The sequence below is a fragment of the Micropterus dolomieu genome, linkage group LG23, assembly GCF_021292245.1.
Source record: "Micropterus dolomieu isolate WLL.071019.BEF.003 ecotype Adirondacks linkage group LG23, ASM2129224v1, whole genome shotgun sequence".
Classification (NCBI taxonomy): Eukaryota; Metazoa; Chordata; class Actinopteri; order Centrarchiformes; family Centrarchidae; genus Micropterus; species Micropterus dolomieu.
This window is the reverse complement of record NC_060172.1, coordinates 13384221-13404512: the sequence shown is the minus strand read 5'-3', so window position 1 is coordinate 13404512 and position 20292 is coordinate 13384221. Positions and strand designations below refer to the sequence as shown.

Sequence of the window (20292 nt, the reverse complement as noted above, 5' to 3'; positions counted from 1 at the left end):
CACACATTGCATTATATTTTCCATGACTTTAAAATATTTTTCTTTTTAGGGCTAGGGTTTCATTGTAACCAAATGTTTTTTCCCCAAATTATGCACTCATATATCTCATCTTATTTTGTATTTTGGTGTAAATGTTAGTGATGTTTTCACATGTCAGACTAAATATAGAGATACAGATTTAAAACAAAAAAGGAGCAACAGCCTCTACCGATTTCTCGCTTTCTCTTTCCACCAATTAGCATGCAGTCTTTTGTCTCCAGGATACCTGAAACCATGACAACAGCAGGTTGCTGCTCTCATCTGATATCTTGAGCTCCATCTGGCGTTGACAAAGAGGAAGTCCAGGCTGCTCATCCTCTACACACTGAGGAAAACTTTGGAAACAAGAGTAAGAAGCCTTGTTAGGGGCAATTTTACACACTGTCTCAGAGTTACAGTGAAGACAGGTCTCCTGAGCTGAGTGCTCTGCCTATATTCATATGAAATAAGCTTTGAAACATTGCTGCCTGAGATCAAAATGTGTTGCCTCTCTCTGTCTGCATATTTTAGCCAATGTTGCATTTTGCTCTATGTGTGCATGTGGTGATTTCAGCATGTCCAAAGCTGTAGTAAATATTTTCAGTTTTGCATTTTTATGATGCATCTGCAAAATTCTGTCTCATTTTGTCTTATTTTGTCGTGCTCTGTTTTTTCTTGCCCTGTTTTGCAGAAAATGAAACCACCACAGAACTTTGAGGTGAGTCAGACAAACAAACACTGCCCCTTTTCATGACGGAAACAATAATCCAAGCGTTAGATGTGCAGAGCCCAAAGTCTTGATTGAGACTCTTAAAAAGAAAGAAGACAAGGTGCAACTTGCACAGTTTGTATTTGTGGTCTGGTGCTACGACAGCAGTAAACTGTACTTGTTTGTGTGTGTATCACCATTTAATATTACTCTCTGCCTTGGCTACTCTGTTGCTACCCAGGTTTGGGTGCAACTCCATTTCATGCCTCACAGATACATATAGTATAAACATATTGCTGCAAAAATCCCTGTTGTTGCATCAGTAATGAATTGCAACTCATAGTAATCGACCGTGGTAGATGTGCATTTGGGTTTGTGCCTCTTTAAAGCTCCACGTGTCTGTAACAACTATAATATAAAACCTGTGTTTCTTTGATGACTAGCAGATCATTTTCTCTCCTTATCTTGTGGTCCACCATGAGACACAATGTTTTATACTGGAACACCAAAATTGAGACTTCTTGATAACAAGACTATGAGTCTGCAGCCACATGTGAGGACATTCGTGCTTTGAACAAAATGCCTGACCTACTTCGCCCACTCTCACCTGTTTCCACTTTCCCTCATGAGCCCTACAGATACTTAGCTAGACCATTCCCACTCACTCCTTCCCAGATTATTAGTTAAGTTATGTTACCATGTGCTTCATGTCTTGGCGCTCTAGCCTCCGTACCTGTATTCTGTTCATCCATTATACCTGAACCTGTTACCTGCCTGTTTTGGACTTACCTTGCCTGCTCCTTGTCAGATTTGTTTGCCTGTTTGGACTGCCTTCTCTGATTTTGACCCTTGTCTGTCTTTTTGTGTTAAGTAATTGAACAGCATTTCGGTCCATCCTCTATATTCCTCTTGCACCAGTTGTGACAGAACAATGTGGTCAAAGATTCACTCAGCAGACAGTCACCAGTCCCGCCTGCCTTTTTCCTGCCATGACTGTGGAGTGCCACAAGAGGGTTTTTTGGTGACGAGTCAGTTTTTTTTAGTGTCCCTCATGATCTACCTGAAGCAGGATCCTGAGTTTGCTCAGTTGGTAGCATTCTACAGGTGGAAGTCCCACATTAGCTGTACTCCGTACTCTACGTTAGGTTTCATTTTAAGTGGACCCAGAAGCAGACACAGAAGGAGCAGTTTGCTGCTTCACAGTCAGCAAATCTACAGCATGCTAGCCACAAGCCTTCAGCCCAGCCTGATAATTTCTAGTCTGCTAGCATCCAGCCTGCTTTATTTATTTTATTTATTTATTAGTTTTTTTGACAGGGACCGTGTACATTAATTAACATTGCTGCAAATGCACTAGAATTAGCCAAAAGGCTATTTTTCATCCGTTGTCCCTGGACAGATCTTAAAATTGTCTACCTAAAAAAAAACAACAATAAGAAGATTAAAGTGAACAATACAAATATAAAAGAGCAGTAAAACAGATATAACTCTTCAAATCCTGTTGATAAATACAGTGTACAAATTTGCTATAATACAGACATTAGGTTAAAAAAAAAACAAAAAAAAAAACAGTCTCCTGTTTGCCTGGCTCCACTGCCTCACCTGCCTGTTCTCTCCCTCTCGCCATCCCCTCTCCCTCTAGCCAGCTGAATCAGTCCTGCAGCACTGTCACTGGTCATCTGCCTTTCCTGACCCCCAACCTCGCCAGCCTCTAGAGTGGTCCAGGTTCAATCTCAGGACTGACCAGCAAAGTCTCTGAGTGTCTGGATAACTAGCCAGCTGAGTCTCTCAGCAAGAGCTCTCGGATGAAGATAGGTTGAGGCTACAACCTATCTTTCAGAGGGGAAGAAAGTGAAGTTTAATCTGTTTAATAATTATTTTATCCTTATATTTCTTATATTCTCATTTTGTTCCTTATATTTCTTATATACTTACTTAATCACCTATTCTGCAAGTACTGCTAAGGTTACATGAAATGTTTGTATTCTTATGTTTGGTTAGCATAATATGCTAAAAGGGAGTAAATGTAATGGGAATTCCAAACATATTGCATGTAACCCTGGACTCAGGGATACTCATCTGTGATGTGGCACTGAATCTGTGTAAACGTAACAGTCAAAATATCTCTGTGTTATCCAGACTTCAGGGACAACGTGTCTCTGTGGGATGATATGATTGACTCTAAAGCTGGATAAATAACAGGCTCACTGAGCTCTCCACACTCATTCGAGCATACATGTACACACGTATGTGTGTTGCTGTGAGTCCTTCTGCAGAAGACTTGAATAAAACTCACAGAAAGACAAGTGTTTGCCTGAGCTGTTTATTTGAACACTCTCATTCCCACCACAGTTGCTAGAATGCTGGTGTGCAGTCTGGTAGCTAGCTGGAAGCCAGAAGGCTGCGGGCTAGCATACTGGAGACTAGGCTAGCAGGCCAAATGAAACTTGGGGGCTAGGTTTCCAGAATGGCATAAGCAATGAATCCACATGGTAGATATTCCAAATGACCCTGGGAAACACAAGGACATTTGCTGAATGTTCAACACAGCCAGCTCGACACAGGTGGAAACACAGACATCAGGACACAGGAAGCAAAGCAAGACAAGGACAACTTCAAAACAAAATAGGGTACACAAATCCCCCAAACCGTGACAGCCTGTCCCCCACCTATCGCTGTCCTCCAGTCCTGAAAATCTTCACTCTCATACCATCCTCTGAAAAGGTTGTCTAATTTTGTCAGATCCAGTGACAGCATCATTTTAATCAATTTAAACCTCATCACTCCAACTGAAAGCACCATTGCCCTTCACAGATCCTAAAATTTGACCGAGACACTCTAACAGGCTGTCGGCTTGACCGACTGCCCGAACACTCCCCCAGTCAGCTGTGTAATTTAATTACCACTATCGCCCATGCAGATGTAAAAAGACATCGCAGCTCTAATGAGACAATTAGTCTGTACCATCTTAAAGCTTCGCTCCTAATTAGCCCCGATGGCCACAGTACACGTTAATGGCTCCATTGCAGCCCCGCCCTAACACTCAGAGTGGAATCTCCCTGCCGCCAGCGGGTTTCTGTGGAGACTAATGGATTATTATACTAAGAGTGATGAGTGAGGTAAAAAGGCCTGAGTGACTTCTCCGTCCACAAAACATGGGGGAAAGAAAGGGAGGGAAACAGACATTAAGGCACAATAAGGTTCAACCAACATACTTTGTGACTGCTGAAAGAAATACTGATATTTTTCAAATGAAGACAGCACCTGTTCAGTTGTAGGGAAGACATAATGAAACAATTTACTGCATTGATAAAAAGCAGGCCTACCATGTAAATGAAAACTACAATAATTTCAAATCCATTGATCATTTTAGGTGTTACTGGAGAAGATCATAATAGAAATGGGCACAAATTACATTTCATTCTGAAATATAATATGACCAATTTTAACATCTATACATATTTCAATGCGCTTATACACAAACACAGTGTATTATAATCCTGTTGTTAAAGCATGTGACCGTTCATACGCTATAATAACCCTCCTTAAAATATACATATGTACTTAGTACATAAAGTATGCTATTTCCCCATTTCTCTGCGCTTTCTATTAAAAGCACCTGAGCTCAGCAGTGATACTCTCCCCTTGCATATTTTGGCCTTTGTTCAGCCTCTGACAGACAAACACATATGGGGTCACCTTTTTCTCCACAAAGCAGCCACAGAGATAATTACAAAACAAATGATAACTACTTCAAGAAACGTATGCTTTTATAATGCTCCATAGTTGATTTAAAATCTGATCCATTACAATTAGTTTGTTAGTCCTCATTGACCTCCCTGAATAAACACCTGTTCACTATTTCACATATGATAAAATCAGGTTTCATCCTGGTGATGGAATCCCATAAATACACCTCCCCTATAAGCCTAGATAGCAACACATGATGTAAAGTTGTTTTGCATTACATAAAGATCATGCTTTTCATTCTTGGCTCTTGGGGGAGCCAGAAAAGACTTACCGCGGCCAGGCCCTGTCTATGTGTGACCTACATTCTCAATAGTGAAATGCTAACAGGGTGGTGGGTCTATTGATAGCTGCAGTCTGGAAATGGTCAAGAGAATTATTAAGATAGATTAAACAGACAGTTCTATTTGCTGGTGCTTTGAGTGGGATTTCACTGAAGCCCTGCGGTGGGACTGGTGCTCTAACCAGAGTGTTTGACTCACAGTATTGAGCTGTGTCACATAATCTTAGTCTTGATCAATTTCTGCAACAATTTCTGCCATTTAAAAGTCTAAGAAAAAAAGACAATGCAGTTATGTAAACTGCCTGAACTGGCCCTGGTTAGAAGAACAAATCTGCAGTAACCTCACTAGATACTTTACATGCATATTAAAAGACATCATATTCATTTAAATGGAAATGCCATAACTAATGACTATTTTCATTGATTCATTTCTTGATTGATCGGTTTGGGATATTAAATGTCTGAAAATAGTTTGAGAGAACAGAGTCAAAGTGCTTTTTTTTGTTTGACCAGCTGTCCAAAAATAAAAGATATGGAGTTTATTGTCACATAAGGCAAAGAAAAGCAGCACATTCTCACAATTGAGACAGTGGAATTGGCGAATGTTTGGCATTTTTGTAAAACAACAAACCACTGCTGTACAAACACACATCACACATCGAGAGAATGGATGGAGAGGAAGGCACAAAAACATTTGACTCTTTTATGTTTGGTATATGTTAATGATTTCCTAATTTCTCACAATTATAAAACACATCAGCGCTTGTTGTATTTCACTGTAGGTCATGTGTATGTGGTGTGGTGTAGTAAGATTTTTGTGCTGAGAAAAAGTAAAAGCTGCAGTCACTATACTTGTTTATACTTACTTATACCTGTTTTGTAGCTATACTGCAATGTGGTACATTTTTATTTTCACATCTAACCCTTCTATGGGGATCCTCTCCCTGTGCAATAGCTGAAATAGAAAGGAGAGAAAAGGTTTTCTCTACAGCAATCCATAAAAAGCACCTTGATTCTAAGGAGCTCATCCTAAAACCTTTAGGACCTTAAGACAATTATTCTAAAGGTAAATGCATCAATGAAAATACTCATCTTTAATCTTTATCTGGACTGACGGCAGGTTGAGACCATTTTTATTTTCATTTATTAAATTTCTTCTATATACACAGTATGTTCTTGTTTTGATATTTTTAGCTTGTCATTCTTGATTTGGCTCCTACTGTCTAGTTGTATTTGTCTAATGTAAAGTCTAATCACATTTTCCAAAGGTTGCAGCATAACATCACCAAGTTACTGTACTTAATTTAAAAGTCAGTCCATATTTTTGCTGACTTGATGTTTATCACCTTACAGGCAGGACTGTGCAGGCAGAGTACATTAGCTACAGATGGATTATGTAGATTTAAGGTAAGCTACTTACTGCTGAGTAGATTATTAGACTGGTGCACATTCATTTTTATTTTCATTTGTCATCAGTCCAGAAGTCAAGGTGGGTGATTGTATTAGGTGGATGCAACCTGCCATCTTCTTTAACAGACTTTTCTTGATGGCATGAATGAAACTGTTCACTGTATTAAAACTAAAACGTTGCACAGCTCTTTTCCACTAACATCATGCTTTATACACCTCACTCAAAGTGAATAAAAAAGCAGGGTGTACTGGAGAAGAGTTGAGCAATTTGTTTTAACTTTGATTGACTTTCACTGAAGCATACACTGGCCTGCATAGCACTGTATGTGTTCTTAAAGTTAGAAAATGATTTACACTGTTACCATGATGACATAGTTAATAATTATGTGCAATGACTATATATATATATATATATATATATATATATATATATATATCCCTTTATATGTGTGATAAATGCAGTGCACAGTAAGTCACTGAGGTCCACAGTCACATTGTAATTACCTATGAGAATATTGTGGTTATATCAGACCAGTTTAACATTTGAGATGAAAAATAGGATGATTATAAGGTCCCTATAAACTCAATACTATCACAGACACTCAGAATTTCTACAGAAATGTAGAAATTCTAAATATTGGTGATACCCCAGGCATGGATGGTTACCACAAGGGGATCAGAGACAAAAGTGGGGATGTCCTGTCTCATCTGATATGTTTATCTCGTGTTTACATGCATTTGATAAAACAGTAACTATCAAAAGACCAACCCAAAAACAAACAAATAAAAAAACCTATGATGGTATATTATTTGCTATAATCCACGAACAATTACCAGATTACCATACACTCATACCACTGCAGGGACTTTCATTGCAGAGGGATATTACAGTAATACTATCTGCATGAGATTAAAAAGAAAAAGGCTCACAGAAATACATTAGACTCCTATATGAATATTGGAACACCATAGTGTTTTTATGTTAGGATGTTATACAATGGGTGTTACATATTTTCAGACATTATAATGACAACATGTCACACAAGTTCAAAGCTTGACATTAAATGCCTCTCTGGGATGATGACAGACTGCTAGTGAGCTTGACTTGCAGCATATCTATAGCCTGTAGTGTTTTGTTTTTTTTTCAAATGATGTCTGGGATGAATACAAAGATGTATCTTATACCACATACCAATAGAAAAATTGTTGGATTTCATCCGAGAAGCGTTTAAATGAACATTTTTTTACATCGACATAAAAGGGGCTGTACCTCCTCGGGCGGCCAGCACTGTGACTGTAAGCAACCGACGTCACCACAAATAGCAAGCTAGCCAGTTTTGGGAGAAGAAGAAAAAGGCTACAAGCGGAAGAAATACCGGATTTGGTTTCGGCTAGTATTCGGTTTATGGTCCTGGTTTAGTTTTTTTTTTTTAAATCCATTTTGAATATGTCGACCCCGGCAAGGAGACGGCTTATGCGAGATTTTAAAAGGTAACGTTACCGCAACGTTTTGGCAGTCATCTCTTGTGTTTGTGTCGTTAGCAGCAGCAGCAGCAGCGTTAACCGATGTCGGTAGCTAACGTTAGCTTTGCTTAGCGTTAGCTACTGGTGCAGATAATACTGTATATCAAGCTTGACTGGAGATATTGTGATGTACACGTTAATTTTATGGTTTGTCTCTGCACATGAAACCTGTGGGATTGAAAAATAAACGATTGGATATTTTCAATTCCATTTGACGATATCCAAAGACAGCACTTTGCTTGCATGCAGTGTTTTCTACCCAGGGAATAACGTTAGTCTTTCAGTTTGTCCTGGTTAGTGAGTTTGTTGAACGTTAGGTAACGTTAGGTGTAGCTGAGGTTACCTGAGGTGGGCTGGACAAAATACTTGTGTGCGATTCAACAAGCCCTTTGTCTTGCCTGAAATGGCCCTGGTTTGAAGCTAAGTGACAGGATTTATCCTGTTTACTCCGCGCATATTCAAGCTGTGGGCTTAAATTGCTGCTAAAAAGCAAATTTCAACGAGCCAGCCAACATTACAATTTCACTGTTTCAATCCTCCCCATGGCAGCAGCGAGGCTCACTGGTGTTGCTCCATCTCAATATATAGGACGGCCTGATCCTGCCATGCACATCTGCTTGATGCTTAAAAAATCAGTATTAGTGGATTTAAACAATCCTAAAACCCGTCATGTCTTAATGATTATATTATCAAACTTGTTGCTGTGAAGACGAATATGTTTGTGCGTCCTGGGAGAATCACACCTGGCAAGGGGCAGCTTGTAATACCTGCAATCCTCAGTCTGTTGCCTTGCTCCATATGGCATTCTACATTGTGTTTGTGTGTCATTCACACACACACACACATGCCTGTCAGTGGAAAAATAAGATCGTAAGCTATTCTTCTAAGAAAAGCCGATGAAGCAGGGCAGATAAGGTGTCACTGTAACTCTACTCTGCTGTGCCAGTCCCCAGGTGGTAAACTGTAACAGACCGAGGCAAGGAAAGCACAATGGCACATTCCTGGATCAGCCTGTGTGTCAGTGGCTGGCTGATTGAACTCAGCCTTGTGTGATATTGCCTAACCTCCCCTTGTTTGATCTGTAAATCAAAAATAATTTGCACAGTATGGGTCCTGTTGTTGAGATATGTGTTTGGTAAGCAACACTTCGGTGTGATTGGCTCAGTACCTTGGATATGAACTGTGCTGCTTAAATAAGCAATTTGGCTTTTTTTTTTTTTTTAATGAACGTTCAGAAACCACCTGAATTTCTTCAGATTATATTCAGTAAAGTGTCACTTTCGTTTCTTCTCCAAATGTATTTTTAGAAGCAGTTGACATTGTGAAGCCAACAACAACATCATTGTACACTTTTTGTTTCTTTTAGATTTTTTTCAGCGCTATTGCTCCTCTGCAAAATTTAGGGAGGATTCATCTTTTTAATAGCTTACAGCAGTTTGTAAAATAATCTGGTTTGGGTTGATAATGAGAAACTGGAGCAACCTTTGATAAAAGATAGTAAATGCTTAAAGCTATTTGAGCACTGTTACTTGGTGGCAGTTTCCAAGTAAAATAAAGCAACTATCAGTCCTAGTAGGGAAGTTGAGTGGAGCAGATTACAGTAAATGAGGTTAATTGCAGTGGGTCCGTCTGCAGCTAGGGACTTGGACATGCATCTACACTCACAGAAACACAAATGTAAGTGTAAGCTCTTATTAAACCAGCTTTTGCATGAGGCAAGTAGTCTGTGGTGATTCTGGACTTGGCCTACATGCATTGGTGATCTGAAGCAAGACATTTAATGTGACACAGTACTGTACCTTGAGTTTCAGGGCAATTGTATCCCTTGTAAGTAAAGCCCAAACTCCCAGAAACCTGTTTTATAGCCCGCACTGAAACCAGAGGCTGTTGTCAGAAACTTAATTTGAAATGTTGACCTGCGACATCTGCATGTTTTGATTTGTTGACATCTTTGTTGCTATGAAGTTGTTGATGTGGGGTTTTTGTATTGCACTTCACGGAGGGATCACTTGTCATTCAAACAGCTCTGGGGAATTTTGTATGTGGAGCTGGAGCTAATGGTTATTTTCATGAATGATTAATAGATCTGTGATTTTAGTTTGGGCTTGTAAAATGTCAAAGTCACGTAAATTCTCCGTCTTTTTTGAAAATAGAAAACCAAAGGTAAACTTTATATAATCATTTGAAACTGTAGTGAATATTTAACTTTTAACTTTAAAAATCTTTTGATCAACAATACTGTTTTTATCATGGAAAAAGGCCAAACATTTGCAGGGCTTTGGACTGGTCATGCTAAACAAGTAATTTGAAGACTTTCTGACTGACACTTTTTCTTAAATGTAATTGACTACATGATTAACTGATTAAATTGGGGGGGAAAAGTGTAGATTAATCAATCATGAAAGAAATAATCGTAAGTTGCAGCCCTGCTTTTAAGCATGAAATTGTAACATTAGTGAAACCAACAACAGGTTAGCATTTTTTCCCTGCTAAGTGACGTAAACAATCAATTAACATAATTGACTGTCCTTTACTGCTCCTGCTAACCACCCCGTTCTGCAATGTACTTTCTCTGCACCAGTTTTTCCTGGAAAAAGAACCGTGTCTGTGTGTGAGTGACCAGAGCTTTCATGAAATGGGTTTCAGCACGGTCTTCAGTGGTTCATATAGATCAGCGATGGAGGGCAACAAAACAGTCGTGTATTGATAGAAAAAAATCCGGGTGCCTCCCTTTCTTTCAGTATTTGTCTGTAGTTTATCCAGATAGCTTGAACAACATTATTCAGAAGTTATTTCAGGTGAAGATCGACTGATGCTGTTACAGCCATGGTGCAGTAGTGCTTCACATGAGTGTTAATGGTATAGCTTATGTTAACTGACATGTGACAGAAGGATGGGCAGTATGCGCAGTTGATCCTGCAAGCCTGGCTGTCTGCTGAAGTCATGTTGATACACCAGTTCGTGTTTTGACTGATAATTATCCTGCAGGCAAGGTGTTAATTAAAATCCTCACGCTCTCTGCCATCTTTCTTTCTCTCCCTCCCAATTCTTTATCATGTGTATTTTTAATTATTTTTCCATCCCCATTTAACCCCATCTTTCATCTTTTAATGTCCCTTTATCTTTTTGCTTTTTTTTTTGCCTCCCCCTTCTCTTTTGTTTCAATCTCATTTTTCCTTGTCTCCCTTTTTTCTTTTCTCTTTCTTCCTGCTTCCTTTTTCTTGTCTTTCCGTCCATGTCTCCCCCCGTCTTTCTCTTACCCCGTCTCCTTCTCTCTGTCCGTCTCCCTGCCTGTCTCTCTGTCTGTTTTTCCTCGTGTCTCTTTCTCTCTGCCTAACTAGACTTCAAGAAGATCCTCCCACTGGTGTGAGTGGTGCACCGTCAGAGAACAACATCATGCTTTGGAACGCTGTTATTTTTGGGTGAGTCATGTTCTAAATCCAACTCCGCCCTGCTGTCTTAACTGTGCTACTGAGATTGTGATGCACAGATTTCCCCCAACCCACCCACCACTTTGCATTCTCGTTCTCCTGCTTTTTCAATAAAATATTTGTGATTACAGCCCTGATTGTGGCACACAACAGTCTGGAAAATTTGCATGTAGAGGCTCAGCAGGTGTTTGCTGTTAAAACAGGTTGGGAGACATTGTTGGTGCTGGAGTTGATGGGTCAAGGAAGAAAGGAAAGAATTTTTATAAAGACCAAATCACAGTGTGACTTTTTTCATATATCTGTTGGTATACAATTTGAAGTGCAGTTGAAAGGAGAACTACAGAAGAACATGCTTTTTATTAAAACTCTTTTCAGTTAAAAAAAAAAAAAAAAAAAAAAGAGATGAGCATAGCATACTAGTAGTATGGAAGTCAAAGCGCAAAATATTAAAACATCAAATAACAAATAATCCTAGAAAGGAGCAACAAAGAAAAATAGAAAAAAAATAGAAATATCTAACAGTTCCTCACCTAATTCAAAGTCAAAGGAGAAGCTGCCAGAAATGTAAAACACGTAGGCAGTAATTTGCCCCTTGTACAGAGACACTGTGGATATGAAGAGCTGAGTAAATAAAGAGTCTTGCGTCTGTGTAGAGCAAGTCCTTGAAGGATAGATGGTAATAGTTATGCCATATTTGTAACACAGGGGATGTTTGGAATTTGGAAATAATTGCATTGCTGTGTCTCTCTCTGCCTTCTGCAGGCCTGTGGGAACACCGTTTGAAGATGGTAAGTTCTCCATTTTGATTGTCCATAAAGCCCCCCCAATAGAGATAAAATGATTACGGAATGTCTGAAAAAGGTTTTAAAGACCTAGAAGTTTTGTCCCCTTTGTAATAACAAGGTGACTTGTGCGTAATTACCTTACAGAAGATCGTTGCCTTGTATGTACATAGCCCTCAAATTGTTTTAACAGTGCAGTGGGTCAGTGATACAGTAAAATAATCTTCCAGGAGTGTGGGCCGACATGTATGTGATTGGCTATCATAGCGCCTTGCTGGATGACGTCGCGTTGCGGCAAAAGTTGAGCCTGGTTCAACTTTGCTGCCCCTGCGTTGGCACCCCTGCTGCATCAACAGACTGGCTCCATTCAAATGAAGAGGGCTGCATTTATTTTACACAGGGCTACTGTCATTGTGAACACGCCAGTACACCAAACTCTTTGTACTCTTAGTATGGTTTTTAATTACAATATGCTCAGATTTAACTTGAACAACAGGAATGTATATTACAATAACATGATTACATCATCAGAAAGTTGATCAGTTATACATGTACAATTTTCACCTAATCTCAAATTTAAAATGCAAGTCTGATCACTGATTTGTGTCATTGACAATTGAATGAGCTACTACAAAAGGTTTTCACTCTTCAAAAACATAACACTAGTCTTCAATAATAATAATAGTATCATAAGATAAACAGATTTAGATTTGGTTGTATTTAGCTGAACTATGTATGGGGGAAAGGCAAATGGACAGTGCCAGCTGTTGTAATATTTCATTTTTTAAATATATTTACATTTATTAGATGTGCTCAGTTGCTAGCAAACTTTCAGTTCTGCTGTATGTAATACATACTGTGCAAGAGACACACACTTATGCACACATACACACTTTTTTTGTTCTCATACACTTTCTATGCTTGTAATTATGAGGTCAGGCAGGAGAAGTGCTGAGTCAGGGCATATTGTTTTTTCCTGTTAGTTATCTCCCTCCTTCATTCTCCTTTTAGCCTGCAGAGTCGACATCTCTGCCTCAGTGAAGGAATAGCTTCTCTTTCTAGTCGTACTGGCTATATATTTTTAGTAACGTAATTGTTTCTCTTGCTTTCTCTGCCCCCCCCCACACCCCTTTGCCCTTCACATATGTATTCTCCTCACAAAATGACTTGTGTGCGCCCCCACCCCACTCTTCCTCCGTCTCTCTGCAGGAACATTTAAGCTGCTGATAGAGTTTTCAGAGGAGTACCCAAACAAGCCTCCCACAGTTCGGTTTGTCTCCAGAATGTTTCACCCAAATGGTAAGCAGTACAGCTGCCCTCACACACTCAACCATATTCATTGATTCAGACCGTGTTTTGAAAATAGAAATACATGTCTGCTCTCTCTTTATTCATAACTATAGTTTAGTTTTACTTTTATTTGGGTATCAAGTACAAAATGTTTGGATTTTAGATGAAGCCCATTTTGCACAGTTTGTGCCTCCATTATCCCAGCAAGTTCTCCTTTCCTCCTCATTCAGGCAGCTTCCTTCCTTTCATCTCCTTTCCGAGTCCATAAGTCAAATTAATGTAGTAGGTTAAATCAGTGAGGCTGGCGATTAACTATAAGAAGTAGAGTACAAGTTCTTTGGGCTGCATGTTTTATTGTTTCATTTTGTGTGTTGTATTTGCTGATTCCACCAGATCATAAGCTCCTGGGGACTTGCAGTGTTTTTTCCCACAGTGCTGTAGTCAACTGCAATGTGAGAACACGGCATATTCGTGTATCATTTGGAGTATACTGCTAGCTTAACTGTCTCCTAAAAGCATTTGTTGTACATTCAGTCTTTACTAAATGTAGAGAAATGTATGTTGGTGATACTGCCACTGAGACGTACGTGTTGTTGTGATGTTGCCCTTTGTGCTCTGAAGCTTGAATGTGTTCTCTCTCTGTTTAACAGTTTACGCAGACGGCAGTATATGTTTAGACATCCTTCAGAACCGCTGGAGCCCCACATACGATGTGTCGTCCATACTCACCTCCATCCAGGTTGGTTGCTTTGACTGCCTTTACACTAAGAACACTGAGTCCATCACAGTCTTCATTTATTTTTTGTTTAATTTTGTAACGTTTTACTTGCACTTGCTTCAGTTCATGTCATCATTGACCTGATCGAAATATTTTGGATATATTTTCTCTTATTTGAAAGTTTTCTGTTCCCAAGGGAGGGAAAAACATGAAATAATATTCCTCAATAGCATATGCATAAATCCATGTGACCTACATTTTACTGTATATACATTGTATTGTATAGAGCAGTGGTTCTTAACCTTGGGGTCACGATCCCATCTGGATATTTTCATCACTTTTCTCCCATTTTCTGCAGTCGTTGCTGGACGAGCCAAATCCCAACAGCCCGGCTAACAGTCAGGCTGCACAGCTCTATCAGGAAAACAAGAGGGAGTACGAGAAGAGGGTGACGGCCATTGTGGAGCAGAGCTGGGTGGATGTCTGAGCTTGCCTAGCTCTTCATCCCTTCCTTTCCATCACTCTCTCTTCATCATCCCAGTACTCCAGTCTTTCATTTTTACCTCATCAAGAAAAGAAAAAAACAGCAACTATATATCAGAAGAACTCAAGTGCCACCCTGAAAAAAAGGAAGAATAAAAAAGGATCCTGAGAACAACCAAATCAGAATGGACATTAACTTGCTTGCCAATACATTGGAGGAAAACGAGGGAGGGGAAATCAATCTTATTTGTGTTTCTTGTCCTTAATTTTACTTTTTTCATTGCATGATGTGAAATAAGTTATTGCTAACAGAATTTGTAATATATCTTTGTTGTTTGGTTGGATTGATGCTGTTAGTGTTTGAGTTTTACAGATTTGTTTTCCTTCTTTTTGAATTTTTCCTTTTTCTTTTCTTTTTTGTAATGTCTTCTGGCGTGCACACAACTTGGCTGTTTGGAAAGTGCAGGTTCATGACCGTAACCGGCATTGTTTTAAAAGTTGAGTCGGTATTGTCATTATTCTTCACAAGTCAGCCACAGATGCAGCTGAGACAGAATAATCCCTGATCTGTGCCAGCGTTTCTCTTATTTTAAGAGACACTGTAGGTTTGGGCTCACAGACGTCACAGGCTGCAACAGCGCCAAGTCTCCCTTACACTGATGAATCAGGGCTCCCTGGCTAGGCAGCTCTGAGCTTTTTATTTTAATCTTTTCTGCTCCAAGGTAGAGGATGATATTGGAGCGAGGGTGATATGAGAAAGTAAATATTAACACCAGGAATGAGACAGGATAAACTTGGACTGTGGGTCTCAAAGTGGAGTACAGTGTAAGTTGAAAAGGATGTGAGAATCCCAGCTGAAGCAAGGAAATGAATTCATTTCAATCAGCATTAATTGTCCTTAAGTGAGTCAGTCTTCTCATTTATCCTTTGTCCCAGTGTCCTTCTTTAAGTGTTGTCACAATGTATGTAGAGCATAGGAATTCAACAGTGCTTGTACTAACACATTTTCTTGAATGGTGGTGCTATATCATTTTCATTAATGGCTAACAGGAATTGAGCGACAGAGGTAGCAAGTGAAAGTAGTAGATAAATGCAGAGCTGTGTTTTAAAAGTTGAACTGTTCTCCGCTCCCCCTCCTGACAGCTCATCTTGGGCTCGCGCCCATGTTTTTTTTTTTCCCCTCCTAATTTCTCCCGCCACAGAACGTAAATCACTTTCAAATGCTTTGTTGCCTGTGACGCGTGTCAGCATGAATTGTCAGCGCTTTTGATCCTTCTCTTAAAATGAAACCACGACACACAAATTAACAAATAAACAGAGGATAAAAGAAGCGCTGTCCAGTGTTTAGCTCTAAATGAGAGCGGTTAAGAGGATTGACGGAGCAAACTGCTGTTTCAACAGTGTGACACCAACTGTTTTTCCAAAGGCTTAAGTTGTATACATGCCTGTTTTTGTGATACCCAATTAAAAGACCACTTGAGTATAAATTTATCACTTAACTCTGCATAACTCCAGCTAAATAATCCATGGAAAATGGTCATCATAAAACAGAGCTCCTCTTTTCCGAGACATTAAAAGTCATATCGTGGCTAGTGACTTGTCACCTAAAAAGCAGAAGGGATATCTTAACATTTTGTGAATTAAACAAAACAATGTATACTTATAACAATATGCTGTATAAACATAATAAAACACATTTTTCAGACTTTGACAAAGTTTTTTTGCTTTTGGTTTGTTCTTGCTGTGTTTAGAAGAGCTCCCACTAATGATGTTATCCACAGCATGTCATTATGTTGTAACAATGGTGAGACTATGAAAATGAGTAATTAAGAAGCAAGACTTCAGCTTGTCAAGAGTTGGTCAGACCTACATGTGACTTATTGTTAAAACCCCACTTTATTATGTACCTCTTTTGAAGCCAATATCCTAGCCCCATCCACACAGTATTTTTATTACAGCTCCTTTAAATTTGTATGGCAGAAATGTTATGCCCTAAATTGTTTACTTACAACCCCCCCAACAGTACAGAATTACTATGATCTGTCTTTGTCTTAAACCTTAAGACTGATGTAAACAAAGAATAGAAAATACAAGTCCTTTATTAGGCAGAGACATATGGACAAGATCCAGTGTCATCTTTCATCTGTATTTATTAAAAAAAAACCTACTAAAAACATAGTACACTTGTAAAAAACTAAAACAGTGGTGTTAAAATAGATGAGCGGTTAAGCTTCCACACAGACAAAAGCATCTTCGCTGTTGCCATACAATTAAATGCTAAAAATGTGAGTTGACACAGTATTTCTGTTTTTGATTTAAAATAAAGATTTGATGTTTACACTTTCATCACATCCATAATAAACAGTGTAGGATTGTAAAACCATGTGAAATGTGGTCTGACTCTTTACAAGCACAGCCTGTATGTACACAACAGCCGAGTCCCATCAGTCTTGATCCGACAACCAGAAGGGATGAAACAACTGAGCCGGTCATCGACCCTGTGATGGAAAATAGAGGAAATACATGAAGAAATCTTCTCTGTCAACAGATCTGTGTGTGTGTGTTTGTGTCCACAGATGTACCTGTTGCTTCTTAATAATCTCATCTCTTGTCTTGAAAACTGGTGCATCCTCCACCACGATGCCTTCGGCCATTTCCTTCACTTTCTCCAGGAGCTCTGTGCCATACCTGCCATTAGTGAAAGACATGTTCTATCAATATATTGACCCGCAATTATTCAGCATCTATAATTAATCTGTGGTTCATCATGTACTGAAAAACACAACATAATACAAATATTGCTTTAAATGCTTATAGATTAATGAATAGATTAGAATTTTGATAATAAAACATTTTAGAGCTGAAACGATTAACTGATTCATTGACCGGAAATTAATCTGAGACTATTGTGATGATTGACTGTCATATCTCAAGCACACATTACAAACATTTCCAACATCCAGTTTCTCAATTGAGAGGATGGGCTGATTTCCTTTGTCTTAAGTAATAGTAAATAAAAAAAATGATTTTGGACTGCTGGTCAGATGAAGCAAGCAACCTGAAGACAACACCTTGCACTTAAGGAATTTTGATAGACAATGCTTACTCCTTTCTGACATTTAATTGGCCAAACTATTATTTCTAAAAACTCATCAACAGATGAATTGATATGAAAACAATCATTAGTTGCAACACTAAATCCATGTATGCACTTTAAAAAATTTTTAAATGTGGTGGTTGCTATATTCTGCATTATACCATGAAACATTTGTACTTTGGTGTTTTTAGAGTACTGATAAAGCTACGTACAAAACTTTAAATCTAGATTTAGGACTGGCCAAAGGCAATTGGCCACATATCATATAAGGATGCTATTTTAAAAGGGGCGGTTATTAGCTCATCATCAGCTGTTTGATTTGAGGGAAAACAAGTACAGTCAATTTGTTTACCATTTTACGAACAGGGGGGGCAGCACTGAGCCCATTCTGAGTTTACAATGAGACGAAGAAGATTCTGCAGCTGAAAACATTCATGGACAAACCACACAAAGGCGAGTATTGTGACTTATCAGAAGTAATGTCAAACACTACGCCAAACTGTTGCATGACGTATGAGGAGTAATTGATGCGTTTGGCAAATATGTAACGTTAAGATTTACCGTTTGAAGTCGAGCATAATCTCTGCAACAGTATTGGTAAATAAACATCCTGGACTGAGGGAGTTTTACCGGCTGTGGAGCGGTTTGTATCTCACAAAGACCTGTTCGTCCGATAAGGGAGCATTTATACCAACCTGCGACGGTCATGAAGACACGTTGTGTTTACGTACCGACAGCCGAGGAAGACGTTGTTGGCCCAGACCATGGAGAGGGAGAGCAGGTGGTCCAGCTGCTCGAGTTGGAAGTCGTTTATGTTCCGCAGGATGAACTCCCTCCTGCCCTGCCAGTGTTTCTCACTCTCCCAATAACCTCGATACGTTTCTACCTGGTCGGCCAGAGCTCTGTTTTGTTGAATAAAATCATCCACGTCCATAGTAGACATCTTGCTTTTCTCCGGCCGAGTCAAGGAAGTCAACTTCGTGTCTGCGAAGCAGGTCTCGGAAGTTGGTTTTCAGATTAGCGTGCTCCAAACAGCGCCACGCAGCGGTGGAACCGAGAGCTACTGACCTGAAATACCGTCTGCAGAGGGTCTTACCGGTTATTGGGTTTACTCAGTTGGATTAAAATAGTTAAAGGTGCAACATGTTATTTAATCATATTGATACAGTAATATAAAAATATATATAAAACATAACAGACCATTGGAATTAATTACAAAGTCATGCTGAAGAGGCAAAAACTTCTTCCATCTATCCATCCATTGTCAACCGTGTATCCTGCGTACAGGGTTGCGGGGGGCTGGAGCCAATCCCAGCTTACATTGGGCGAAAGGCGGGGTACACCCTGGACAGGTCCCCAGTCCATCGCAGGGCAAAATATAATTATATTTTTGTATAATGTCAAAATGAACAAAAGAATGAAAACTTGAATGACAAAAAAGTAAAGGTAATGTTGACATGGTAGTGTCATGGCTGAATAGTAGACATTTTTCACAGCAGACATTTTGACTTGTCATAGCAGGAAAAACACGGGTGGAATTAATACTTTTATCGAAGCCTCAGTTCCATTTAAGTGTCCCAGTAAGACAGATAGTGAGCGAGCGTGCACAATTGCTGGACCCAAGAACTGGCTCACAGAAATGAAATACAGCCATCATTAATGTTATTAAAAACACCCGTGCTTTCCTTACTGTGTCTATCACCTACCTAAAAAGGCCTATTTCAATGTTGTAGTCTGTTGAAAATAAAGTAGTAGCCCTTCACTGCCTTTAATGCTGCCACTGAGCAACACAGGCTAACTGGAAACTGCAGGGGACTCCTGTTTCCCCCTCCAGCTTGATCTTTTTGTGTTTCCAACTTTGCCAGAAGATATAAAATTCACAGAGCAGGTAGTGTGGTGGGGAAATGTCTGTGGCGCACACACACACAGACTTACTTTAATTTTTCTGCCTTCTTCTCACTGGAGCGACATATCTCTCTCTGCACTTGACCAGCCTGCCAGGAATATGAGAATATGATCATAGAGGGACACTGGACCTTTAACCTCCAGTCTATGTAAAGAGGCTTATGGACAGTCATTCAGGCTTGCAGATATGCACAAATCCACTTACAAACACTCACAGTTTACTTTCATTCTCTCGCACAAACCCCTGCAAGATTTCCCTTTGCCTTTAACTCTCTCACCCACACATACACACATACACACAGCAGAGTGTGGGATTTGGGGCTTGTTTTGACATGAAGACATTGATATGCAGAGGGATTCCAGAGGAAGGCAAGCCAACATGAAGTCAGACAGACATACTAGCTCACTGCTCTGTCGCTAGTTACTGTTTCCACGGTAGAGTAAATGTATTTCTCTGTAAATGTATTGAGTCCATCATTATATCAGGAGTAGGAAGAATAGAATAAAGGGCTTGCCCTCTGTGATTGGCTCTGAACTCAAACAAAACTGACAACCTTGTATAGAGAAAGAATTAAATATTAATAAAAACTACCAAGTGCCATTACCTGTTAGTTTTTGAATCTGCATGGGAAATAAATAATCAAGAGGAGACAGTCAATTTAAGAATTATTTATATTTTCAACTGGCAGAATGGCAACTTAAATGACAACAAAGAGAATTTTCCACACGCACTTGATTGAGAAGATGATCATAAATAAAAATGTCAAAAAGTGAATCTATTTTTAAAAGGCTGTATAGAACCAGTCAGAAATATCAACTAGACCTCCCCCTTAAGTCGCTGAAGCTGTAGTAATACTGTTAATCACAATTCTGTCTTATTTGTGTCTCATTAAAT

The 20292-nt window shown here is 39.3% G+C and overlaps 2 protein-coding genes across 3 annotated transcripts; one reads left to right on the top strand and one right to left on the bottom strand.

The window, feature by feature from the left end:
• Window positions 1-279: 279 nt before the first annotated feature.
• ube2b (ubiquitin-conjugating enzyme E2B (RAD6 homolog)) lies at window positions 280-16106 on the top strand. Of its 2 annotated transcripts, XM_046038931.1 has the most exons (7): window positions 280-388; window positions 710-736; window positions 11033-11113; window positions 11885-11910; window positions 13114-13203; window positions 13845-13933; window positions 14271-16106. In XM_046038931.1, exons 3-7 carry the CDS (start codon window positions 11088-11090, stop codon window positions 14397-14399), a joined length of 360 nt encoding a protein of 119 aa, XP_045894887.1. In that variant the 5' UTR covers window positions 280-388; window positions 710-736; window positions 11033-11087; the 3' UTR covers window positions 14400-16106. The 2 variants fall into 2 exon arrangements, with proteins under 2 accessions (XP_045894887.1, XP_045894886.1); XM_046038930.1 differs by lacking the exons at window positions 280-388; window positions 710-736 and adding an exon at window positions 7447-7658.
• Window positions 16107-16478: 372 nt separating this feature from the next.
• cdkn2aipnl (CDKN2A interacting protein N-terminal like) lies at window positions 16479-18493 on the bottom strand. The gene is made up of 3 exons (XM_046038932.1): window positions 18224-18493; window positions 16978-17083; window positions 16479-16893 (listed from the first exon to the last, which is right to left on the bottom strand). Exons 1-3 carry the CDS (start codon window positions 18433-18435, stop codon window positions 16885-16887), a joined length of 327 nt encoding a protein of 108 aa, XP_045894888.1. The 5' UTR covers window positions 18436-18493; the 3' UTR covers window positions 16479-16884.
• Between the last annotated feature and the right edge of the window lie 1799 nt (window positions 18494-20292).